Source organism: Choloepus didactylus, chromosome 4 (genome assembly GCF_015220235.1).
Source record: "Choloepus didactylus isolate mChoDid1 chromosome 4, mChoDid1.pri, whole genome shotgun sequence".
Lineage (NCBI taxonomy): Eukaryota > Metazoa > Chordata > Mammalia > Pilosa > Megalonychidae > Choloepus > Choloepus didactylus.
In genome coordinates this window covers 15,184,634-15,210,486 of record NC_051310.1, presented here as the reverse complement: position 1 = coordinate 15,210,486, position 25,853 = coordinate 15,184,634, and the positions used below count along the sequence as shown (strand labels likewise).

Sequence of the window (25,853 nt, the reverse complement as noted above, 5' to 3'; positions counted from 1 at the left end):
TTCCCACCCCCGGCAGTGCCCAGGGGCGTGTGCCGTGGCCTCCTGGCAGAGCCGGGAAGGGAGCCTCGGGTGGCCACTGGCCGTGGGGGGTGTGGGGCAGCTGGGTGAGGCTCTGCCGCAGCTCCCTCGTTCTGGATGAATTTAAAGTCTCCACCCAGGCCCTGGGGCCTGACGGTCCCTAAGCACACACAGGGTGGGAATGCTCTGCAGCTCAGGCAGTGGGCAGGGCCCTGGAAGGAGAGAGTGGTGCCCAGGCACTCAGGCTGTGCAGATGGGAGAGGAGGCCAGGAGGACAGACGCGGGGAGCGGGCAGAGAGCGCAATGGGTGGGGCCAGCAGGGCCAGGAGCCTGTCCCGGGCAGCACCCTCTCCACTCCCCCACCTGTAACACACAGGCATGGATTGGGTCTCTCCTCCAGAACGTCCCTGGGCTGGGGCAGGGTTCTGGCGGCTCTGCTCAGCTGCAGAACTGCCCAGCCCCCAGCCCGTGCTCAGGACGGATTTGTGGAATGAACGAACCAGCCTGTAAGTGAAAGGTTGAGGCTGTCCACCACACAGGGCTGCCTCGGTGGCATCTGGCCACATCTGGACTGACGCAGGGCCCGCGGTCAAATGCCTAGGTGCCATCTAACCCACTTTGAGGGCCTCACACCACCGCAGGTCCTTGCCCCTGAGCTGCCCCATGCTGCTGACCCAGGTTAGCTCCACTGGGAACGGTGAGGGGACAGCAAGCTCCGGTCACCTTCCTGGCCCTCCTTTTGCTCTGAATGGCTTGGTCTGCCTGCTTCGCCATGGTGGGACTGCACTCTCCTCTAATTCTGCTTCTATTGACCATTGCTGCTGTCCGAATCTTCCTGTGTTTCTGCACATCCTGGTCACCTGAATGGTGGCATTTCCCCCACCCCAAGGTCGGACATTTAAGCTGCTCTCAGTTTTCCCCACCGACGGGGTTCCAAGGAACATCCTCTCACACACAGCTTTGTGCTGGTGCAAAGTCATGTCCACAGGCCACGCTCCCGGAAGTGGGGTTTCTGAGTCCACGGGGACAAGCATTTCTGTGGGTTCTTGCCACACAGGACCAAGGTGCTTCCCAAAGGGGGTGCCAGCAGTGAACGCTCTTGACCGTCACCAGCCCTGGGTAGCCAGGGTGCTGAGCACCGTCACGAGGGAGGAGGTGGCGGGTCCCCAGCAGGGGGAGCACGCACCAGCACGCCGAGGCCTGGCACAGCCCGACGCGGGACATCCTGAGAAAAGCCCTGGAGCTGGGCCCGGAGAACAGGATGCAAGTTCCGGCAGTTCCCTGAGCCAGCCCCTGGGTTTTGGGTTCCAGACTGGTAGAAAGTCTCATGATGCTACAGTTGCGGTGAGACTCAAGGACAATGAAAAATGGGCGGCAGAATCTGTCAACACCAGATAAAAAGGCCAGCCACGGTCTGGTGCTGCCCCCCCATTCCGACACAGCTGCTTGGTGAGTGAGGCTCTGGGCCGCAGGAACCACCGTGAGCAGGAGGTGGGGAGAGACCCTCCCCACCTCAGCCCCCTAATGGGAGGCAGAAGCAGAGAACACAGGCCCCCTGACCCCTGTGAGTGCCGGGAGGGGCGTAGCCAGCACATGACTCTGATTTCTAGCTAGCGGACCACGGGAGCCGGGCTGTGGAGGGACCCCAGCCCCAGGCCTGGTGCTCAGGGGCTCGTGGGCTCAGGGGTATCTACCAAGGGCTCCACAGGAGGTGACATCCCAGCTGGGACTGGTGAATGTGGGAAGTTAAAATCCCTCCAAATCCTCCAGCCTTAGCGGCAGGGCTGCTGCAACCATTGGGTATCTCCAAATTTCAAGTAGAAGGCAGGCTCCACAAGGGAGAGCAGTATCCCCAGCAAACTAGCCAGTCAATGAGCGCAAGGAGAACCAAACGCTGGCCTTGGGCTCCTGCCTCTCCTGGCTGGAGGGACGAAGACCGGCTGCACCGCTGGCCTCAGCCCGAGTGTGGGAAACCCCAGCCCCTGCTGGGCCGTCCCCAGACGTTGCCTCCCAGACGAGGCTGTCCCAGGCCACTCCCTGTCCCCAGGGGCCCAGGGCTGTAATGGCAGGAAATGGCCTTATTCAGAGGGGGTGAGGGCGCCCCATTGTATCACTGACAGGGCAGGCGCAGGGAGGGGGTCAGCAGGATTCAGGTTCTCACTCAACCTTTTGCAAGACAGTCTTGGGGAAAATCCAGCGCCCTCATTCCCCAGGCCTGGAGCCTTTGCCCTTGCTGGTCTCTGCCCCACAAGCCTGGGGAACTCGTGCTTGCCCTCAAACACCCCAATCAGGTCACCGCCACTGGGAAGTCTTCCCTGAATACCCCTTCCCTGCAAAGAGGCCGTTTCTGCTGGGCTCACCAAGGGCCCCAGGCTGCTCGTGTGTCTGCGCCCTCACCCCACTGGACGCCCTGGGGGTCTGCCGGGGTTTGAATCCCAGCTCACTGCACAAGCGTTGTGTGACCTGGCAAAGAAACTTTTCTTCTCAGTGCCTCAGTTTCCTTGCTGTAAAATGAGGATGACAACAGTTACATACTTCACTGCTTTGTTCTCCCCTCTCCAACAATAAGAAAACACATTTTAAAATTGTGAAATAGTTCTTAAATACAGAAAAGAATATGTGTTCATATTTCATCATCATATTTTCTTCAAATCTTGTTTAACAACAAACATGACACTAACGATATGGCTAAACCCCGCCACCCAGCACTGCTGTGCCTGCCCCCCTTCCTGCCCCCAACCCCACTCAGCTGCACAACCCACCCCCTGGGCCTGTTCTCCAGCCTCCTTCCTCCCAGCTGCCTGACAGTGGCAAGGAGCCTGTTACCCAAGGAATCCTCTTAATGACACCCTCAGCCCACAGCCATCCCCTTCCCCTGCAGCTGTTCTACCTGCAGACCACCAGACTCCCGCCTGCCGCTGCCCTGCCCCATCTAACCCACCCTGCACACGGCTGCTGGATCGTGGCTCATCTCTCCCAGGCTCCCCTTGTCCTGAGGCAGCTCTCAGCTCACCAGCTGCCCCTGGCTCCCGAATGAAAGTCTCAGCCATCCCAGGTCTCTGGCACCTACCCTGTCACCCTTCCCGACTCCTCTCTGACTGCAGAGCCCAAGGTCACCCCCAGCCAGACTCTAGCTCCAAGCGAGCATCTCGTCACTCCCCACACTCGCCCCTGGCACAACCCCCCCCTCCAGGAGCCACCCAAGCTCTACTGCTTCCCTGAGAGTGAGCCGTCCCATCATGGAGAGGCCACCCAGCATCTTCCACTGAGAGTCATCTTTGTTCTAGAACCTACTCTTGCTTTGCTACCTTACTTTGTTATTTATGTCTCGTACTCTGTTAAATGTTTCACTTTTGAATTCTGACTCATTGACAAGGTTGAACATTACTAGGCCTTACTCCCAGCCTAGGCTGCTAAGAGAAGGCAGGTGTCCGTAAGAGCCATCTTGCTGACGAGGGGCACGTGTGAAAAGATGGCTTCAGTGATGGGGTAAAAGTCACCGTGAGCACTGGAAACAAAAGAAGGGAAGCAGAGAGCCAGCACAACCAGCCAGAGGCCAACGAGGTGGCCTGCAATTCCCACACTGGCCACCATGTGGCGCTGCTGGCCCGGAACAGCCTGGGTGGCGGCTGCCACAGCCCGGCTGCCAATCTGCAAGCTCCTGTCCACAAGTCCCTGAGCACCTGATTTTCCACTGTCCCTCTGCCATTCCGGGGCAGGAGCCACAACGCACGCGCTTGAATTCTGGACAGGGCAAGATGTTCTGTGCATTCTGGGAGACCCACATTTCTGCCTGATGGCAGCTCTGAACAGCTTCAGGCTGATGTTGAGGGCAGTGCCCACCTGGGCACAGTCAAGTGCAGACATGGGGGCGATGAGAAAGCAACTGCAGGGCCGAGCCGGGCAGGAGAGGGAACGGAAGGCGGAACTGCTCCCCAACCTGGAAGGACCTACAGCAACATGGGAAGGACCGCCAGCCTGGGACGGAGGAGGCCCTCCCCCCTCCTCCCACTCCCCCTGCCCCTGCTGCCTGCTGGGCAACCTCCCACCCCTAGGCTGGCACAGAAGGGTCCAGGCATCCAGGAGGAGCAGCCCGCGTGCCCTTCCTGAAGGCTGCACTCCACCCCACGCCTCCCTCCACGACTTCCCTGAGGCAGCGTCCTCTACCTGGGACCTGGCTGCCCGTTTCTCCACCTGCCACCCCCAGGGTCCTCCTTCAGGTAAATGAGTTTCCCCTCCTCCGCCTCTGCTGATTCCTCCCAGTTCCACCAAGCCCTGCGCCTTCCTCTGTGCTTCCAGGGCGTCCCCCGATAGCCGCCCCAGCCACAGCTCATCTGCATTTGGCTCATGGTGAACTGACGCATCTCCCGCTGAGCCCAAGGACCCCTGGAGGGCAGGGCCAGTGCAGGTACCAGCACACAGCAGGGCTGGATTTGTTGGGAAAAAGGAGGGATTTGTGTTGGGCTGCAGAGGGATGGAAAAAATTGGATGGCAGTGACATCATCAGATCCGCTAATACCCCCAATGAGACAACTGAAGCAATTGTTGTGTTGTGTTGGTTAAGACATTAGAAGTTCCAGGCCTTGGCGCCAGCATGCCCTGGCGGCCTGACTTGTGGAAGCTGGAGCTGCTGCAGAGCAGGGATGGCTGCCGGGTCAGGGCCCAGGAGAAGCAGCTCTCATCCTGGTCCCTTGTTGCCCACTGGGGCCTTGGATGGGCTAGGGGTTCACGCAGTGGCAGTTAAAGGGAGGACTCCAGAGCTGGGTGCCTAACTTACAATCCTACTCCCACTGGTGGACCTGGGGCTGGCCACTGACCACTCTGTGCCTCCACCTCTGCAGGAGACCGACGTTCAAGTGCTGAGACCGTGTGCCACAGTCAGTCCGGTGGCAGCCAGCCTTTGCTGCTGCTAGGGGTTTGGTTTGCCTCCCCTTGCTCATCTGAGCTCCCACCCACGACCTGGGAGGCCACTTCCAGCCTGTGGAGGAGTCTGGAGGGCCCTTTGGCAGCCAGGACCACGGTGTGAGCTTTGGGCACAAGGACACAGGTGCCCACTTGGGCACCTCTTCCGGGGACAAGTGAGGAAAGAAGGCCCTGCAGGAGAGCTGAGGAGCTCCCAGGGAACCTGGTCACTGAAAGATGGCTGGAGACAAGCCCCCATCCCCACCCCCACCCTCAGGCAGGACTGAGCACTGCTGCTCTGTCCAGATCACCCAGAGGTCTGAGGACAAGAGGGCCACATGAGGCCTGAGGGTGTGAGGGAAGCCCAGGGCTCCAGCCCAGAGGACACCAGCACCCAGGGCCCCCAGCCACACGGCCCGGACAGGGACCTCAGGGCTCCTTCCCAGGACCCTCCCCTTTCCTGAGAGCAGGCCCAGCTCACACTGTCCCTCCCTCAGTCCTCCGAAGGGGCTGCAAGGGAGGACTCGGTAGGAGCCCTGTGGGAAGGCCCAGCCCGAGGCTGAGCTGCTGCTTCAGACTCCTCCACAGGCCCCACTGATCTCAGCAGCAAGTCAAGGCTCCCCAGCCCACCTGAGAGGCACCCCAAGAGCGAGCCCACACCTGCACCTCCAGCTCCCTCCCCAACAACCTACTTGTCCCCCGTGCCCTGGACAACAATGGGTACTGCTTCGCTCCTCAAACAAGCTCCTGCCTCTGGGTCCTCGCTCTGTGCCCTGGTGTGCGCCCCCCGCCACTGGCACCTTCACCCCAACCATAACAGTCCACATCCCTGATGAGAACAGCGGGCTCGGCAAAGGCAGGAAGGGCCTGTGTCTGTCCTGCTCCCTGCTGGACCCCTGGGTCCCACCCTGGTGCTCAGAACACAGCGGGCCAGCCACAGCTGCCCTCCACGGAAAGCTGTGGAAGTTTAACATGTGGATCTTCCCAGCGAGAGGTGGACACTGACTGTCTTCCCTCCGACCTTGGGCTGGCCTGGGGGCCTCACTTCCAGCAAATAGAATGCACACTCTCGAGGCAAGGCCACAAAAGGTCTCTTTTCTTGGAGCCCTGGGCCACACGTGAGACGTTGGCTACTCTGCAGCTGCCAAGCTGAGTGGCCAGGAGAGACCCCGCGGGTGAACTGCCGTGCTGGCCTGGCTGAGCCCGATTTGTGAACAGTAACGTATGACTGGCGGGGAGGTGTACGGAAAATGCCACATGGAGGGCAAGAAGCACGTGCCAGGCGCTGGGCTCAGTCCCGACGGCAGGGCCGGGCAAGCCCAGGTGAGGCGAGTGCCGCCAGCACCTGCAAACATCTTGTGCACGGGCACCCACCTGACTCACTGCGATGTCGCAGGGAAGGCACCACTGTCACCTCCATCCTGCACATGAGGGACGCAAGGCCCCGAGAGGCTGAGGAGCCTGCCCAAGGTCAAAGCCAGTATGTGGGGGAGCGGGGATTCCAGGCAGGTGGCTGGCTCCAGGCCACACTCCTAACCGCGAGGCGGGTCCACGTTGTGACCGCCTGTGAGGCAGGCACCACGCCTCTGCCCACTCTGACCTGTCTGACTTGGAACTCTGGGCCCGGAAGGAGCTAAGAAAAGCTCCCACCCCGTTTCAGGGACCAGGAAATGGAGGTGTCTGGCCTGCCGTGTTCCCTACACCACGAGGTCTCCCCTGGGACTGCCTGACTGGATGCTGCAGACCACCTGGGTTTGTGGGACCAGGCGTGAATTACTTCCCCTCTCGGTGCCTCAGTTTGCTGATCTGTAAAATAGAGACAAGAGCAGTCCTGCCATCAGGTGAGTTAAGACACAAAGCACCAGTCACCGAAACTGGCACGTGGAAGGTACTAAGTGGGAGGCCCCCATCCTCCCCGTCACATTACTGCTGGTGTCATCACTGGAAGAACCGCATTTTAAAACATCCGAGATCACCTTAGAGACCCGCTGCAGCTCGGTGAGGGCCCTGGGAGAGGAGCACCTGGATGCACTGGAGGAGCAGCACACCTGCCATCAGGCACCATCACATAAGGGTGATGGAGCCTTCTTGTCCGTCCCTCCATCCGCTGTGACAGCTCGCAGACTCTTAGAGGAGGTCAGCTGCAAACTCCCAAGCCACCCCGCGGAGGGCCACCGAGACGTGGGCCAGGCCCCTCCTGGCAAAGCCCTCAGCGGGGAAGGCGCACCCTCCGGCCTAGAATACAAAGCTCTCTGCCGGGATGGGAGAAAACCGCAGCTGTGGTGGCAACGGGGTGAGAAAACCTGAAGGTGGGCTGTGAAAAGGTGTTCTCAGCCAGAGCCAGCGCCCTCTGAGTAGCAGAGCTCCCCTGGGGCAGTCTCCCCCCAGGGCCTGAGCCGAGGGCAGAAGGGCGAAGGGCTCCGCAGCAGGGCCAGTGATGCCGCCCAGGGCTGGGCTGTGGGGCGGGTACCAGCCCCCCACCTACCCAAACCCCCCAGCAGGGCCCTCACAAAGCCAAAGGCTCCCTGTTCCTGGTGGTGACCAGCCTGGCTTTTGCCTCAGCTGGACCTGCCCCCAGGGAGGCCCCCCTTTGCACCATGACCTGCTGAATAGGGATTCTTGTCGCGAAGGCTGTGGCCCCCGCGCCCACCCTGAGCATCCTGCTAGCTCAGCAGAAGGGCTCCCGCCTTTCTTAAGGCCCACTGTTCCAGACCCGCTTCAAACATCACGTCCAGATCCCATCACCAAAGCCCCCAGATGGCCAGGGGCAGCTCCTCCTCTGGTCCCGCCCATCAGCCCACCCTGCCACAGGCCAGCCCCTCTCAGTCTCCAGGGAACTTCTGCCCCAGAGGCTTCCCCAGTGTACCTGCTTCTTACGTGTATGCCTCTTGACCCAGTCCTGCCTTCATCTGTGCATTTAATATGCGTCTACTATGTTCCAGGCCCTGCCTTGGGGAGTCAAGGCCCCCAAAATCACACTCCCCATCCTCAGGGTCCTCAGGTCGGGTGGAACAAGGAGCAGATGATGACACCACTGTGGGGTCAGTGCTGTGACAAGGGCAGCAGAGGGGTCTGTGCTGAGCCCCACATGAGGGCAGGGTATGCAGCCAGGAAGGCTTCCTGGAGGAGGTGGCCTGAGCCAACTCTCAAAGCTGGAGCTAGCCAAGGGCACTGGGGTTCTAAGCAGAGCAAATGCCATGGACAAAGGCCCAGGGTCAAAAGGGAGCAGCCCAGGAGATTGGGCACAGTTGCAGTGAGGAGTGTGAGGGCCCACAGAGCAAGCAATGACACTTTGGCTAAGGGGTGGGCAGGGGCCATGGGGCATAACAGACACTTAATAAATATCCATTACAGTCAACTTAATTTAGAAGCCTACAAGGAAAACTATTCTGTTTGCTCGGTGTGAGAGACAGAATCCTAGGGCCGAGCGCCCAGCATACTTTCCAGGTCTGTAAACACGATGCATTAGGCTACAAGGCACGAGTGACCTCAGAATAGGGAGATTACTGAGGTGGGCCTGACCTAATACGTGGGCCCTTTAAAAGCCAGAGTTTTCTCCAGTTGTTGATGGAGGAAGAAGTCAGAGACTCGACGCATAAGAAAGCACACCGTGCCACCACTGCTTGCTGCACATGCTGAGAGCAGTTCCTGGTTGTCAGCCAGCAAGGGAACAGGGAGCTCAGTCCCACAACTGCAAGGAACTGCACTCAGCCTACAGGAGCGAGCTTGGAAGCCGATTCCTACCCCGGGCCTCCAGGGAAGAACTCAGCCTGGCTGACACCTTGATTCCAGCCCGCCGTGCGGACTGCTGACACACATGACTGGGAGCTAATCGATCGGGTACTGCTGGCCACTCAGTTTGCAGTGATTTGTTACCTAGCAATAGAAAACTAAAACAACTTGGTTACCACGAGTTTTCAAAAGGGAAACAACTGTTATTTGCAGCCCCCTAACCTGCTCCCAGGGAGGTTTCTGGAGACCTTCGGGCCTCGCTGCAGCTGCTACCTCCCTGGCTCCAGGTGAACTGTCTTGGGGGGATAAACCAGAGGATGGGGAACCCACCTGAAATCAGGGGGAGAAGGGCTGTTTCTGGGAAAGGACACGGAGAAGCAAATGCTACAGGTACCTCGGCAGCAGGGACCGGCCTGGCCCGACTGAGAGTGGAGGGGGCTAGAGGAGGGCTCCTCCCGTCCGACTGGGCAGGTGAGCCGTTTCATCTCGAGGGGGCAGGCGCTTGTTAGCGGCCCAGGGGCAGCGGAGGAGACGCGGCCCTTCCCGGGCCCAGCTGGCTGTCGGAAACGCGGAGTAACCGTGTGGCAGCTGTTTGCATGGATTCACGGCCCCCTCCCGACCCGGGCAGATGCTCGCTGCCCCCACTCGGCTCAAACTCCCAATGCACAGCAGCCTTTTGTTTCCAAGACATCTTAAAGATAACATCTGAAGTGCTCTCTCTGACACTGCATATTCTAACTGCACACAGAAAACGTCTGTTTGGCCCCAGCGCAGAGATGATGCTTACACTGACCCAGTAGTCACATTAAAAAAAAGAGACAATTTCCTCACTACGAAAAGGGCTCCAACAGCAAGAAAAAGACCAATAACCCAACAGAAAAATGTCCAAATTACATGAAAGATTCATCTGCAAAAGAAACGCAAATGGCCAACAGACATATAAAGAGATGCTCAACCTTGCCAATAACGAAAGAAATACTAGTTAAAATAGATACCATCTCCCCAGAGTAGACTGGAGTAATGAGGTGTCAAATATGTTCAAACTTTTGAAAGGGCAACCCAGCAACACCTGTCAACATAAGGAATGTTTATAATAACTTCTGATCTGGAAATTCCACTTTTATGGATTAACTTTATCAAAAGATGCAAAGATATGTGTTTACTGCAGCTGAGCTTGTTACAAAAAAAAAAATTCAAACAGAACTGAAATGACCTTATGAGCCAAACTTAACTAAATAAATTATAAATTCATTCACACGCTAAAATATTATGTTGCCATCAAAAAGGACGGCCTTTATCTCCCTCATCTCTAATGGGCTGACATGGAAAGAAGTCAAGATATATTATGTGTGTATGTGTGTGTGTAGATGGGGGTGCTGAATCAGAACACACACAATATGGCCCTGTTCCTTTTTTTTAAGTGCAAATGTATTGACTTGGATGAGAAGGGTCTAGAAGACCAATTCTACACTGTTAACAGTGGTTGCCTCTGGGCAGTGAAGCTGGAGCTGAACAGATTTGTGAGTTTCTTGCAATTAGGGCCCTGTGCGTTGACAGAACTCAACAACAGCTCTGTGTTACAGTGGATGTGAGGAGCTCTCGGGAGGTACTGAGTCCAGAATTCCTGAAGCGTGTCCGGCGTGGCAGTTCATCTCACCAACAGGGATCCACAGCCAATTAGATGGAAAAGGCTAAAGCACTGCTGTATTTCTTTGATTCTGAGACACAGGTTTTTCATAGTTCCCTTCTCTGAAAGCAGGATGTGTCCTACAGATGGTGTCTCACAATTTAATTAGAATTTTTTCTCCCTTCCTGGAATATAAAATATCAGTGCATCTTACAATTGCTGGTAAAATTCAGTACATCCAGATGATTCTTATTTGTGTTAGCATGTTAAAGGCCCCGACTAACCCGTGTACTCCAGATTTCTCCAATATATGACACAACCCCATTCCCTTCCTTCACTATCCCGTGAGCCTTGCCCTTTTGTACTTTGCCCTTCTTTGCCTTGCTTGTCCCTCTGTTCCACAAATGAGAACCACACCAGGCTCTACCACGCGACACCCTGCAGATGTCTGCAAGAACGCCTCAGCCAATGGGGTCCGTCATTTTCCGAGCAAGTGGGGAAGAGGGGGACACGTTTACATGTTATAATTCTGTACTACGACTGTTTGGGGACACAAAACACAAGTTTGCACCTAAATCCATGTTCCTGTGGGCCTGAACCCCTTTGTCAATAGGACCTGTGAGGATGCTATCAGAGAAGAAGGCGTGCCCTCACCTGGAAGAGGACCTTCCAAGATCCTATCTAAATGAGGCCAAACTGAACCACAGTGGGCCGTGACCCATGTCACTGGAGTCTTCACAAGGCAGAGGAAATTCAGAAGCCAAAAGTCAGAGAAAGCCACAGGGAGACTGAGGAGGCAGATCGCCATGTGATGGAGGCAGAGACGAAAGCCAAGGAGCCCCGAGGACTGCAGCAAGACAGCAGCAGAACGCTAAGACTCCAGGAGGAAGCACGGCCTATTGAGACCTTGATTTTGGACTTCTAGCCTTTGAAACCATGCAACGACAAATTCCTGTTCCTTAAGTTAACCCACTGTATGGTATTTATCAGAGAATCCCTGACAGACTAAGACAATGACCAACTGGCAAATGCCACCACAGCAGTTGTTGCAGGCAGGAACCACCAAGGGAGCTAAAATAGTGGGCAAAAGCACGATGAGAAAATAGGATATTTGCAAAGAATCTCCTTGTAGGAAACTAGTCAACTGCAATGGGAAAAACAGAAACTTGAGAGTGGAAAAACACCGCAGCCACTGCTTAAGCCAAATAACCAACACTTGGCAGTCAGAAGACATGTGGACACCTGGCGGCCCGTGATACGCTGAGGAGGGAACATCAAGGTGTGGCATCCCCACCAAAAATGCATAATCTCAACCCCATCGTGAGAAAACATCAGATAAACTCAAATTGTGGGACATTCTACAAAAATGGCCAATACTCTTCCAAAGTGTCATGTTTATGAAAGACCAACAGCCTGAGTCCCTGTCCCAGGTTGGAGGAGATTGCAGAGAATGACAACTGGATTGGACCCTGGACCAGAAAAAGGGTATTCGTTGGATGACTGCAGAAAGTAGAATAAGGTGTACAGGTTAATCAACAGTTGTTATCAAGGTGAATTTCCTGGTTTAGAGAACCGTGTGATGGTCATATAAGCTGTCAACACTAGAGGAAGATGTATGATGGGTATAGGGGAACTCTGGGTACTGTTTTTGCAATTTGTTCTATGAGTCTAAAATAAAGTTTTTACATTTAAAAACCTGTACAATGTGAAATTTTAATAAATATATAATATTGATAAAATTTTAAAAAACTTATTTAAAATTTTCAGGTCACCCTGAAAATACTCGTTTGGGGAAATAAACCCTGGCTGTGAATTTACAAACATGGGGCCAGGCGACTGGGAGGGATGAACAGAGAGGGGACTCAGGGGGCTCACAGAGGCCCAGCACCAAGGAGCCAAGAGGCAGCACAACTAGAGCTGAAGAGGAGCCTGGGATTCATCCAGTCACGATGCACAGGCTGTGGCCTGAAACCTGCTCTGGGCTGCAAATAATGCGGCATCACCCCAGAGAGTTAACATTTATTGAGCATTTGCCACATTTAGTCCTTACCACAACCCTACGAAGAAAGCGCCATTATCACCCACATTTCTTCTGACGGGAAACTGAGGTTCAATGCAATTAAATAACTTGCCTTTATAAATGCGCACAGCTAAGTGATCGAGACAGGGTCTGAACCCAGACATCTAACTGCAGTCACTGTATCTGCTTAGAGGGAACTACTTCTGAGAAGATGCTGTAGAAGTGTGCACTGGACTGTGAGTCAGAAGGCTGGTTACCAGCTGGGCCAGTCCTGTGCACCCCCCTGAGACTCCATCATCTTTAAAGACCTGGAGATGAGTAGCTTTTCAGGGATGGGAAGAGCTCAAGGTCTCTTTTAGCTGGAAACATTAGCTGGGCCTAAAATTCACACTAAAGTGTAAATGACTGGTGTCAGACGCTTTCTGGTTGGCCTGACTGACAAGTATGTTTTGAGCATCTGCCTACCCTACTTATGTCCCAGGGAAGAGATGCAAGACTTTTAACCTGAGACCTGGGAGACTTTTGCATATGAGGAGCGCGAAGGAAGCTCCTGGGAGTTTCAGTCTAGAGAGGATTAGTAACCAGAAGAGGAAAGGAATTTGGGAAAGGGGGGCTAGACGTCCAAAAGACAAACAGCACCTGATGCACCAACTGGCCTGGGTCAGCCTGCACTCTCCGGGGCCATGGGCACAGGCCTAGAGGAGCGACTGGAGCCTGGTGGGATCCCTTCTTGGGGCGGGACAGGGGCTGAGGGTCAAGAGGAGACAGGGTTCCCAGCAGGCTCTGCAGAAGGCTGGACAAGCCCACTTGGCCCAAGAGCGGGGCTCTCGTCCAGAAGCCACCAAGCGGGACAGGGCAGGAGGGAAGTGGCTGTGGGGAGCTGGGGCCTTCCTGGAAGGGTGGGTCCCTGCCACAGTCCCAGAGGCTCAGAAGGTCCCACGAGCGCACGTGTGGAAGGCATCAACCACAACAGGCCATTCTTCCGAAGGGTGCATCTGCCTCTCTGGAGATTGTCACCACCCTCCACGGGAGCTCATCTCACTCCCGTGAGTCCTCCCCTGGAGACTCCAGATCTGTGGGCTGGGCCAAGGCTGAGGATGTGAGGAGCCAGGAAGAAGGCTCCAGGCATCCGTTATCCTCTGCCAAAGCCGCTGGGCTGCCAACGTTGGGGGGAGGGGGTCAGTGTCAACGTGGAGCCACACCCCATATCGGGAATCTGCATCGGCATGAGAGTATGATGAGTGGGGCTGGCGCTAGCCTGACTTAGACAGAAGCCCTGGCTCTGGGAAGCTGGCTCTAGCAAATTCCAGAGGGGGGGGTACTTGTAGATTCGTCCCAGGTGGGGTCAGGGAGTCTCCTCTGCACACCTGACCCCGCAGCTCCCCCAGGGACCCCGCAATCTCCTCAAGGATGAGTGATCCTGCTTCAGGGATCCTGACCGGGAGCCTGTGCAGAAGGCAGGCGGGAAGGCGCACTTGGGGCAGGTGGGCAGGTGGGCAGCTCACACAGCCACCCAGCTGGGGAGAGGCAGTGCCACGCCTGGCCCAAATCTCAGAGCTCCCTCGGGCCAGCAAGTCTCCCTGGGGGGGAGGGAGGGTTACACTGGCTGGACTCAGTTTCTAATCTGTAAAATGGGGGGGAAACCGCTGGACTAGGAGACCCTGAGGTCTCTCTCCTCTAACATGATTCTAGGAGCTGGTAAATACGTTAGAAGATCGGTGGCGTAAAGACAGGTATCCGGCCGCCAGCACAGAGCTGGGCACACAGGAGGTGCTCAGTGAGGGATGAGACGTCTCCCACCAGAAGAAGGGACTTGGATCCATTCTAAACAGTAGCCCAGAGTCACAGTGACTCAAGATGACAGGGAAAGGGCCCTGGGGCTGGCCTGCAGGCCTGAGGAGAGAGAGCCGGCCTGGGCCTGTGGGGGAGGTGGGGGTGCGGGGAGTGTGGGACCTGCTGGGGAGGCTGGGGTGCAGGGCTTGTGGGGCCTGTACGGGGTGCAAGCCCCGTGGGAGGCCCAGCTGGGCCGGATCCTGCCTTCAGCGAGTTGTGGGTTCTGCAGCCCCAACTCTGAGCTCAGCCAGCAGAGGGAGGCTCTCCAGATTATGGGGCCCCTGGGGGAAATGGGGCCGCCCCTCAGAATGGGATGTGCAGGAGAGGGGCAGGCCCAGGAGGAGATGCAGAGCTCCCGTGGGCAGGGGGCCTGGAGGCTGACAAGGGGGGCCTGGCTCCCAGCTCCCACATAGCTGTGGCCCTGGGTCTGGAGGCAGGGCAGGCACAGATCCCACCCAGGGGTCCGCAGCGGCAGGGGGGCAGGTGGACTTTAAGGTTTCTCAGCCCTAAAGCCTTAAGCAAATTACCTCCCCTCCCTTTGTCTCCGTTTTCTCATTTGAAAAGGGAGAGTATTGCAGGGGTGTCTGGAGGTTTGGCAAAAAGGGGTGGAGGAAGCCGCCAGGGCATCCACCTGGGGCCAGGCCTGGTCCCAAGTGCTCCCTCTGGTCACTGCATTCAGTCCTCAGGACTCCTGGGTGGGGACACCTACCTCCACCTGGCAGGTGAGCAGAGGGAGGCTCCGCCCTTATCCAGGGCCCCAGGGCAGGGCTGGGACTCAGGCAGCTGCCACCTGTGGTGCTCACCACGCCCCAGGATGGGTGGGTCTGGTTTCAAGTGGAACCTGGGGCAGGATCCGGCTCTGCAGACAGCACCTCCCTAAAGGGGATCCTGCGGGGGTGGGTATGGGGGCGCGCGACTTGAGAACTAGGACAGTTCCTGTCTGACACACCTGTAGCCCAGGAACGGGAACCAGGAGCGGAGAGCCTGTGGGCGGGTACCTCTGCCAGGTGGGCTGGTAGGCCGACACCCGAGAGGCCACGGCCCAGGGGCAGGTGGAAGCTGTGGGGGGCACCCGGCCACTCTGCCAGATGGTTCAAGGCATTTCCCTTGGGGGCCAATCCCCAAATCCAGCCTGATAAGGGCTCTCCTCTGTGGAGAGCAAGCTGACTTCTGCCTCACACCTGTCCCCTAGGAACCTGAGTGCCCGGGAGACCAGGCGGAGGGAGCAGGCAGTGTCCAGAGCCTGCCCACTTCTCTGCGGGCAGATGGCAGCACCTGAAAAGGGTGGGGCCCAGCCCACGAGGGGGCTGCGAACCACCTCCTTTCAAGGTGTTGCTTCCCAACCACTCCCCCACCCCCACTTCACGAAAAAGCACGGATAGATTTTTATCCCCCCCCCCCCCCCCCAGTAACTGGAAGAGTCGGGCCCTGGGGATGCTGCGAACACCAGGAGGGTGCGGCTGTCACTTGCCCACAGGCATATGGCTGTGGACTCCTGGCCAAGGGCACATATAGGCTGCTGGGGCTCGTCACCCTGCTCTGCCACCCAGTCGCTGTGGGGCCCTGAAGGACTGAGCTACATGCGCAGCAGTGTCCTCACCTATCACACGGGGCCACCGGAAAACTACACGGGAGTCCATGGGTTGATATACGTAAAGCACCTAAATCTGCACCTGGCAGGCAGTGAGCGCTGACTGCCCGCCTCAGCTGGCAGAGCAAGCCCAGGGGGAAAAGTGACCACCCCGGGCCACTCCCGCAGGGTCCCTGAAGCCAGGCCTTCAACGACGCCACACCCCGCCCTCGCCGAGGGCAGCCTGCCAGCCCCCTCCTCTAGGAGCAGGAGCCCCCTGAACTTGGCCACCTCCCCACCCCACCCTGGGCAGATGCTCCTCGGGGAATCATTTCTCCCAGGCTTTAAGGAGTGTCATTTTCTATCCACGTGGTGTCTCCAATTTCAATCTGGTGTCCACAAGGCCTCCAGGATGAGCCCTGATTAAATTCCAAAGGAACAGCAGGCAGAAGCGCTGGCTTTCTGTTGCGCAGGGAACAGGCCATGTGTCACCTCCAAGCACGTCTGGAGGAGGACAGGAGGACGGGAGAGCCACCCCCTCCCCACAGTCGTCAACTTGCCCCGTGGCCCGAGAGCCTCCACCACAGCTGCCCCCAGAGCCCAGGAGGCAAATCCATGTTACTCCAACCTGGCCCCAGAGCCTTCACATGCAACCTCTCAGCCAGCCCAGGAGCTGGCAAGGCCTTGCCCAAAAACCCGCCTGGGGAGGCCGAGGGGGCTGCCCAGAGAGACACGGGCCACAAATGAACAGAAGACAACTCTTGGTTTGTCGACGCAGCCTCCTGTTTCCCACCCTCCCAGCCTGGGCCTATCAATGTTTAATGTCTGGGGGGCTCAGTGCTGCCGCTGCCTTCCTGAGGGGTGGGTGGGGATGGACATGGGGGTGTGGCTGTAAGTGTGTCCCCCAATGGCTGTGTCCCAAAGGTGGTCATCTATTAGGGAAGCCCAGGGCCACTTTACAAGCTTACCTACCTCACACTGTTTCGAGCTGCTGCTTGGAGAGACTTGCCCTTGACATCAAAGAGAATGGTCCTTTCAAAGTGTCAATCACCCACGAGAAAGGCGGGTCCCCAGACAGGTGCCCAGATCTCAGAAGGTGGTGTGGCAGACTGCTAGTTGTCCCCCAGAACGCATTGTCCCCCTTCTTCCGTGGTGGCAGAACGCCAGAATTTTAGCTGGGCACATGGCTGGCCCAGGGGGACTACAGTTCCCAGACTCCCTTGCAGCTCAGCATGGCCTCATCACTAACTGCTGGCCAATGATATGTGACCAGAGAGTCAAGCTGTAGCTTCCAGGACTCTTTCTTAAAAGACAGCTGGTGCTTGTTGCCCTTTGCTCCACTTTTCTCTACTCTAATGTCTAGATCTTGATGTGATAGCTGAAGTTAAGCCGCCATCTTGGACCACAGAGGGCCACAAGATAGGAGACCAATGAGCTGCGATGCCAGTGCTGGATGGCCTCCCTCCAGACTTCCAGGTGAGAGAAATGAACTTCGACTTTATTTATGTCTTCCCTATATTGGGTCTCTGTTATCACAGCTAATAAATCAATGGGTTTGAGACTGACAGGCCTCAGGCAGAGGAAAAGAACTTTGCCTTCCCTCTAGGCTCTGATTTAGAAAGTGCGTTCTGGGGAACATGCAACTTGAGGTGAGGATGTGCAGATGTGCAGACAGGTGAGGCCAGGGGCTCAGACAAGTGAGGCCAGGGGCTCCAGTGAGCAGGCCCCATCTGCCTCTGGAGCTGGGCAGGAGGAGGGGGTGCTCTGACCCCCACACTGATGCTTGGCAGGGAGCCAGGCAGCCTGCCTGTGTGGGGACTGCAGCCCGCGTGCCCTGCCCATCACTCCTGAGACAACCTCCCTGCATGCCTGCCCACCCACCCCTGCTACAGAGCAGGGAGCCCTGATCATCTCCCTCTCCCGCTCCTGTCACCCAGCACGTCAGCCCTGCAGCGGCCGCCCCAGCACGGGGGTGGTGACAATGCGAGGAAGGCTCTGCCAGGCTCCTTCTCCCAACACGAAGCGGTGTCACTTGGATTGCTATAATTATCTATGGGAACGTAAAGGGTAATTATAGCAGTGTATAGTATGCTTAAACATGCCATGCGCCTCCAGGAATAGCAGGAAGTGGGGTGGGACAGTGCCAGAGGGGCTGGCGGTGCCTGCACAGTGCAGGCGGCCAGACACAGGGAGGGCAGTGTGTGTGGGGGGGAGGGCAGTGTGTGTGGCGGGGGCAGTGTCCAGGAGAGACGGACCCCACCAGTGCTTCCAAATGAGCAGCCCACCGGCAGCTGCAGGAAAGGGCCCCAGGAAACCCCAGGCTCTGCCCGCCCTCCTTGAAGAATACAGACCCAGGCTTGGCCTGCGTGATGAGGAAAACTCTAGGGTGCAGCCCTCACAGCCTCTGCAGGGCATTCCCGGCCGGCCTAGAACCAGGACTGTGGAAGGGAATGGGCCTCCCTCCTGGGTGACCCACCCACCTCCCCCAGCCGGCAGCTCCCGGGCAAACAATACGCGGCCGGGAGGTTTCCCAGGCCCAGCAGGGTGGGCTCAGTCTGACTCGCTTCCCCCTGGAGGCCTGTCAGCGGGCCTTGGGCTGCAGCTGGATGGGTGTCACTGGAGAAGGCCCAGGACATAGGCACCATGTCAAGCCACAGTAGGATGGGAGTACAGCCACGAGAACCTGTCTCCAGGCCATGCCTCTGCTGACCTGTTGGAAAGGTAATCTCCTCTCCTCACCCACCAGCTCCAACCCCTTCAGTGGCTGCCCCACAACAAGGCCCACGATGGCACGAGGAGTTCCAACCCCTCACCCGCTCTCTAGCTCCCACCCCGCTAGACCCAAGGGCCACTCCTCAGTCTTCACCCATCAAAGTCCAGCCACCAGGGACGGCCCCGCCCAAAGGCCACCACCGGAAGGAAGCTCCTCCAGCAGGAATCGAACTCTCCACGCTCTGTGCAGCTCACCGGACCACAGTCCACGTGAGATCAAAGGTGTCACGTCTTTGTCTCCTTCTCCTCCCCCTGGATGAGACCCCAGGACAGGGATCACATCCCCACCTCTGATTCAGTAAAAACAAGAACTCCCCCACCGCCAAGGAGCGCACATCGCCACGTGCCAGGCGCAGAGCGAGGCCCTGTGCCCTCAGGACTGCTGCCCCAGTGACCACCCACGAGGCGAGCCCCAGGCTGGGGCGTTATGCAGTGTGTCCACCCACCCCAGGTCGCAGCCTTGGATTTGAACCCGACTCCACGGCCAAGCCCTCTGTCGGCCCCAGCAGATGCACAGGAGGCCTGAGCTTAATGTTTGCTGAGTTTTTTTTTAATTGGGGTTACATATATATAACATAAGATTTGTCATTTTCACTTTTTTAAGTGTTCAACTCAGTTGCATTAATTACTTTTACAATGTTGTGCTACCATCACCATCATCCATTACCCAATCTTCTCCATCACCCACAACAGAAACTCTGCACCCATTAAACATTAACACCCCATTCCTCCCAACCCCTGGAGACCTCTAAAAACTACCTTGTCTCTAGGAATTTGCTTACTCTAGATATTTCACACGTGGAATCACATATTTGTCTGTCTATGTCTGGCCTATGTCACTTAGCGCAACGTTGCGCTGATTCTGATCCATGCAGACATGCCGGCCGATGACCTGGCTGTTCACCTGCCATCTGAGCCCAAGGGGCAAGCACAGTCAGGGCGGGGAGCGAGGTGCGGCCTCCCCAAGAAAGGAGCCCCGGGACAAGGGGCTCTCAAGGCCCCTCGGCACCCTCTGCTGGCCTAGGGTGGGGCCCAAGACTCCCAGGGAGCCAGCCCTCCCATGGGCCCAGGGAAGCCCCTCGGGAGCTGCCTCTGAGCTGGGAGGGTGCAGCCCACCCTGGAGCTAGGAACACCTAGGCCAACCCTTGTTATTTCTTCCAACCCCTGCTCTGTCACCCAGGCCAAGTTAGGACGCATCCTCCTAAATACCGCCTCGGTCTGGGTCTAATGCCCCTCAGTTCCCCACCACCTACTGCAAGACAGTCCCCCCCACCCCTACCACCTGCCACATACCCCACCACCACCTCTTGCCACCTGCAACCCTACCTCCACCTTGTGGCCAGCGGGAGTTTGCTAACACCCAAACAGAACTCGGATGCTCATTTACGCAAAAGCTCTGACTCCTCACTGGCCCAGGACAGAGGCCACGTTCTGGAGCTGGGCAGGCAGTGGGGGTGGGGGGAGCTCCCTGTCCCCCCGCCTCCCTTCCCGTGCACCGTGCAGTCCAACCCCCGGCTGGGCCCTGCTCCCTGACCACGCGGCACTCCCTCCTCAGGCTGGGCTCCCACATGACCCCCAGCCCTGAGTCTCCACAATGGACCCCAAGACCCAATTCAGATGCCTGCTCCCCTTCAACCGTGACAGGGGCGGCGGGAGTAGCTGGGCACTGTGCTGAGTGCTCTACAACGTCTTCTCGAGACCCCAACCCCCGGGAGAAACCGGTCTCTATTCACATCTTACAGAAGACAGGTAGAATGAGACCTTCTTGTCTAAGACCGCAGCTAGCAAGAAACGGATTCAGACTCTGCTCCAGTGTCAGGCTCTGAGAAAGCCCTCTCCACAGCCCCTTCCCTAATCACAGCAGAATTCACTGCTTCTCCTGACAACTCCTGAGGGCACGAGGCACAGGTGGGGCATCTCACCTTTACAACAGCCTCAAAACCCCACCCCCATGAGGGACCTGACTCCCAAAGGAATGAATCTCCCTGGTGACGTGGGACATGATTCCCAGGAGCGAGCCCGGCCCTGGCAGTGAGGGATTGAAAATGCCTATGTGACCAAAAGGGGGAAAGAAAGGTAACAGGCTGAGGTCACAGTGGCTGAGAGATCCCAAATAGAGTCGAGAGGCTATCCTAGAGGTTTCTCTTATGCAGGCTCCAGCCAGACATCCCAAATGGCCACCGTATGCCATGCCCTTACCAAAAGTAGCCCCCAAATATCAAGGTCCCTACCTGAGATTCTATAAAAGATACCATCACTAAGTTTTATCTTTCAGAAACTTAAATCTACTAGAGTGTTCCTACACTGGACAAGTCCTAAAACCCAGAGGCAACAGCCTCTGTAAGATCAACAATCAGAAGCAGCCCCCTTCCCCATACCATCAACACCCCCTTTCAATATGAACAAGTTAGGGTGCTCACTGCCTAGAGACCCTGAAGATGGAGAAGGGGATTAAGTGAGATGAAGGGGCAGCAACAAACAAGATTTAACAAAGGTCTATGAATACTGAAACTTCATGTAAATACATATTTTTTTGTGGCTGCTGGGGTGTTGGAATGGCTGGAAGGAGGTAAATGACGTGGTGGACCTGTAGCCTGTGGTACCCCTAGGGATTTGCTCTGTAGCTGCTCGCTGAATTCTGTATATACCTTGTATTGCATAATAGGGAAGGGTCTGAGCCTGTGGAACTGTAACCCATAACAATTTCTGAAATTACCTGTATGACTGCTTGTTGAGCTGTGCATCGAGAGATGACACCTTTCTGTATATATATTTTACAATAATGGAAATGGCTGAAGTTGTGGAACTGTGACCCATGACATTCTTTGCCATTTGCTCTCTAACTACTTGTGAAACTGTACTTTGAAAGTTATCACTGTTATGTATACGTGTTAAAGTTCACAATAAAAGAACAAAAACAAAAAAACTGCCTTGTGTCCCTTCACACAGTCGGGTCAGACACCTCCTGGAAGAGGCCGGTTACCCTTCCAGAGTCAAATATTGGCCAGAACTTCAGCAGCCCAGGCTGGGGTGAGGGTGGCCCCAGAGGGAATTTTCTAGAAGGAACATCACTATAGACCTTCCTTCTTGTTTAGGGGTTCTAGCTGGACACAGCAAAGGAATGCAAAGGGAGGGGGAGTTGAGAGTGGGATCGATCACTCCAGGCCAAAGGAAGAAAGGACACTGGCTGCTGAAAAAGCCTGCCTGCTTGGGGAAACCCCCGGAAGGCACCCAAAACTGTGCATCAGGCTGCTGAGTGCCAGGCAGCCAGAAAGAGGCCTGAGACCCCTGTCCAGGACTGCCAGGTCCGGAGCCCAGTTCTTCCACAGGGCATGTTCCTTACAGAAAGAACCAAGGCCTCCCAGCTCTCCTGGGGACCTCAGCTACTCCCTCCCAGACACTTGCTCCATCCAGGGCCCTCCAAGACCACCTTCAAGGGTGATCTAGTTTTTAGCTGCTTAACTCTACTTAACGGATGGGCATGAAAAGTCAAGCTCAGGAGTGTGGAGCCGGGGGTCCTGAGCCAGAGAGACCTGACGCATGCCGGCTCTGCCACCCACAGGCTGTGGTCCCTGCACATCTGCCAACCTCTCAGAACCTCGGGTTCTCATCCATGAAACTGGGAGGCTCACCAGGCCCACCTTTATGAGCCCCAAAAGACACAACATAAGGAGCAGGCTTGGCCGCTGTGAGGCACATGGCACATACCCAACAACTGCTGCTCTTACTGTTTCCACAGGGTCCCCTTTCAGACAGGCTGTCTCTGACCCGGGTCCCACGTCACACGGAACAACCCGGGGGCCTAGTCACCATCCAGGTCAGGGGTCAGGGAGGCCCCTGAGGCCACAATCGAGGTCTGCCAGCAGGCACAGCTTCTCCTGCCCCTAAGAGGAATCCACACACTTCCCAGGGCCTGAGCAAAGAACTTCCCCGTAAGACCGAACAAAGGCTCTGAGCAGGGAACACTTGGACAGGGCCGGGATGAGAAGGTCACTGTTAACACAAATCTCTCCCCAAGCCCTTCGCGCAGGGACAAGCACCTTGGGGAGGCAGCCTCGGCTGGTGGGGAGGTGGGACAGGAGCTGACAGCTGGCAGGAGACGCTCCCACAGCCAAGAGGGGTGCTCCTGCCCAAGAACTGCATGGCCCTGGGAGGTTGAGCTGCCAGTTCACATATCTGCCTGATTAAAGGCCCTTTAATTTCTTTGTTTGTCTCCTTCGCCCAGTTACATAACTCTGCTCACTGCTGAGCTGTTCTATGCGTGCCACCGTACTCTACTGTGTTACGGGGCGCTTCGTTGCCAGGACGTGGGTTCAACACAAAGAAACAAAACCGTCTTAAAGTTGTCAGAAGGAGCCGGCTCTCCCAACTCTGCCAGTCACAGAGGCAGAAGCAAAGCCCCCCCCCCACACCGAGTGTCTCCCCCATAGCATTCAACCACTCCCTGACCCAAAGTGCTTAGAAACAGCGGACCCTCCATGCCAAGGAGTGGGCTGCCTGGCCACGGGCACCGGGCCTAGCTTTTCCGTACCTTTCATGTAGGCCTCAATCTTCCGGATGAGCTCGTAAGACTTGGAGCGGTCAAGCAGCGTCCTGATGGCAGGAAGGGGGTCCAGGACGATGGTCTCGGGGTGGGCGTCGATGTATTCCTGAAACAAAAGCATGCTCCTTCCGGTGAGAGAGGGGAGGCTGGTACTGAAACAAGGACGGTGAGCAAGGCCTTATCGTAGGGCAGCCCTCCCGGGTCCACACTCCTCTCCTCCCTCCCACCAGCCCTGATTTCTGTCGGGGGCGCCCATCACACAGTCTGAAGCAGCCTCCACCCAGTGGGGTAAATCCGTCCCAGGGCCGTGGGCTCAGGAGCAGATGTGCAACCCCGAGTTGGCCCATCAGGGCACGGCTCGGCACCCTGGCTGGACATGCTCTACCTCGTTTGAGGAGAAAGAGGAAGCTCAGGGACGGGGCAGCTGTCAGCTTGGGACCTTAAGGAGACCTGACTGAGCCAAAGCTCAGCAATGGAGCCAAGAGAGGAATCGGAGCCGGAAAAAGGAGAGAAACCAGGCTCTGGTCACACCGAGCCCTGGATAGAGCCTCACCGGAAACCAGATCTATCTATGCCACATGCCGATTACACGCAACTGAGAATGGCTGTGCAGGAGCAGGAAACACTGCTGGATTCACCAAAAGGGTATCTGGGTGGGCGTGGGGGTTCGCTCCTGGCACTCAAGCATTTCAATTCTATGAGCACTTATCCCATACCTACCACTTTATGGTAACTAGGGAATGCAGAAGTGCAACAAAATCACAGTCTTTAAGGAATTTACAATCTTCTTGGGAGAAATAACACAAGTGCCTATGGGAAAAAGGAGACTATTAACTATAACATTGTGCAACAAAAAGAGGAGGAAAAAGTTTCCAGGGAAAGAACACGGGCTGAGAGACGGGCCAGTCGCTGGGACCCTGGCCCTGCACCAGTCACCCTTGGGACCACTGGAACCCATCCAGCCCTGCAGGCCAGGCCATCAGACACAGTCAGTACAACCCGTTTTAGGCCCCGGCTCTAAAAATCTACGATCCTAAGAACAAAAATGCAGAGGGCTGGAGGGACAGGGTCTCAGGAAGAGGCGGCTTGAGGAAGGCCATTAGCCAGCTCCATTCATGCCACCCCCACCCCCCCTCTGCCCACCACTGCCCTCTCCACCAGGTCCCAAGACCAGGATGTGAGGTCAGCAAAGGCGGAAAAAAGAACTCACGGGCTTCTTTTCTGGTAAAGGGGACGGACCGAAAGAAAGATCCATTTTGAATTACTCTTTTTTTTTTCAGTGAACCTATTCTGGGCTCTCGTTATCATTTTAAAGAGCTCTCATGACAAGAGCCAGAGATACACCTCCACTTCTTATGGGAGTCCCCCTTCCCTGCCTACCCTTGAGTTTCACACACCGGAGTGGGCAGCTGCGGGCCCGTCTGTGTCCACTTCTCTGTTTCAAACCACTGTCGGTCCCTGAAGGGTGCCGAGCGCACCTCCCTGGGGAGGCCCCGCATTCCTTCCCTCATCCCGTGAGTCCGTGGGGCCGATACTCTCCCTCCTCAGAGGCTCCGCTCGCCCCACACATTCTGCAGAATTAAAAGCAACAGAAGCTGCCTGCACGGTGCCTCCTCCCAAGAAGCGCAACGGTGGAGCAAGTCAGGTTGGCAGCTCACCAGCTGCTCACCTGCTTGCACAGAACAAGCCAGGCCACTGGCGTCGTGAGTCTGCATCTGCTGCGGGGATGAGCCAGGAGGTCAAATTCTGGACATTTCATCCCGAGCGGCCCTCTGGCCAACTAGCCATGCTTAGCTCCTCTCTCCTAACAGTCTCAGCCTCACCCCGGGGCCTGTGCCTCAGCCCCCCTCTCAAGTGGGGCTCCCCATCAGCAATCAACCCTCAGGACCCCTTCTTCTCTCAGGACTTCCCAACAGCATGTATGCAGGAGGGGCCCCTGCTCGCCAAGACTCACACACTACGAAATGATAACTGAAGTCCTACTGCTGTGCCTTCATGCACTCAACAAGAACACATCACCCAGCACAGCGGTGACAGTGTCTGGGCACCAGGCAGGTGCAGTGGACACAGCTGAATGAGGCCTTCCACAGTCTTCCAGGCATAATCACAGCCAAAGACGACGAGGTCTGGGGCATGCACCCAAGGCACCGACTCCCTCCAACACGCCTGGAGGCAGCCTGGGGTAGTGGATAAACTCCAGATGCCCAGATTCCCACACTACTGTCACTGTCACCTGCCCCCCACACTGGGCAAGCCACTGGCTTCTCAGGGTCTTGATTTCCTTGTCTGTGAATGAGGAGAAGCCACTGCAAAGGGCCTTTAGGGTCCTCTTAAAACCACTTTCTGGTTCTGAGGGTCTAAACTGGCTGGAAAGACGAAGACCAGTCGATGGAGGCAGACTTCAAGGCCACGTACAGGGGCTATTCTAGAACCCAACACACAGCCACCTGCTAGAAGCAACAGGCAACAGGCAGAGACACACAAAAGCACCCCACCTTCCCTTCTACAAGGAGGGAAAAATCGGAGACGCTCACATCAGTGGGCTGGCCCAACTCTCCCCGCACAACCTGGGGTCATGTTGACGCTGTCAGCAACTTCCACCCCCTCAGCTCCCCAGGCCTCTGTCCCTGGGAAAAGGACCCTCGGGGTTACTGAATATCGCAAAGCTGACTGTGGTTCCACTTTCATGCATCAGGACAGTGACCTTTAAAGAGAGAACTCAGAATTATTAAGACATGAATTCAAGCCAAATTCGTGAGGGAAAGAAGCTAAAAGAAACCAAGGGGTGGGGGTGGGGAGGTATCGGACAAGCAGGCGCCAAAGCGCTTTTGACCTG

The 25,853-nt window shown here is 56.6% G+C and overlaps 1 protein-coding gene across 1 annotated transcript in view; it reads right to left on the bottom strand.

Annotated features, from left to right (window-relative positions):
* Positions 1-25,853, bottom strand: part of ITPK1 (inositol-tetrakisphosphate 1-kinase) — a 176,694-nt gene that overhangs the window by 37,176 nt on the left and 113,665 nt on the right. The window contains exon 5 of the mRNA XM_037832023.1: positions 23,006-23,123. Within this exon, the coding sequence (XP_037687951.1) occupies positions 23,006-23,123 (118 nt within the window). The remainder of the gene's footprint in view (positions 1-23,005; positions 23,124-25,853) is intronic.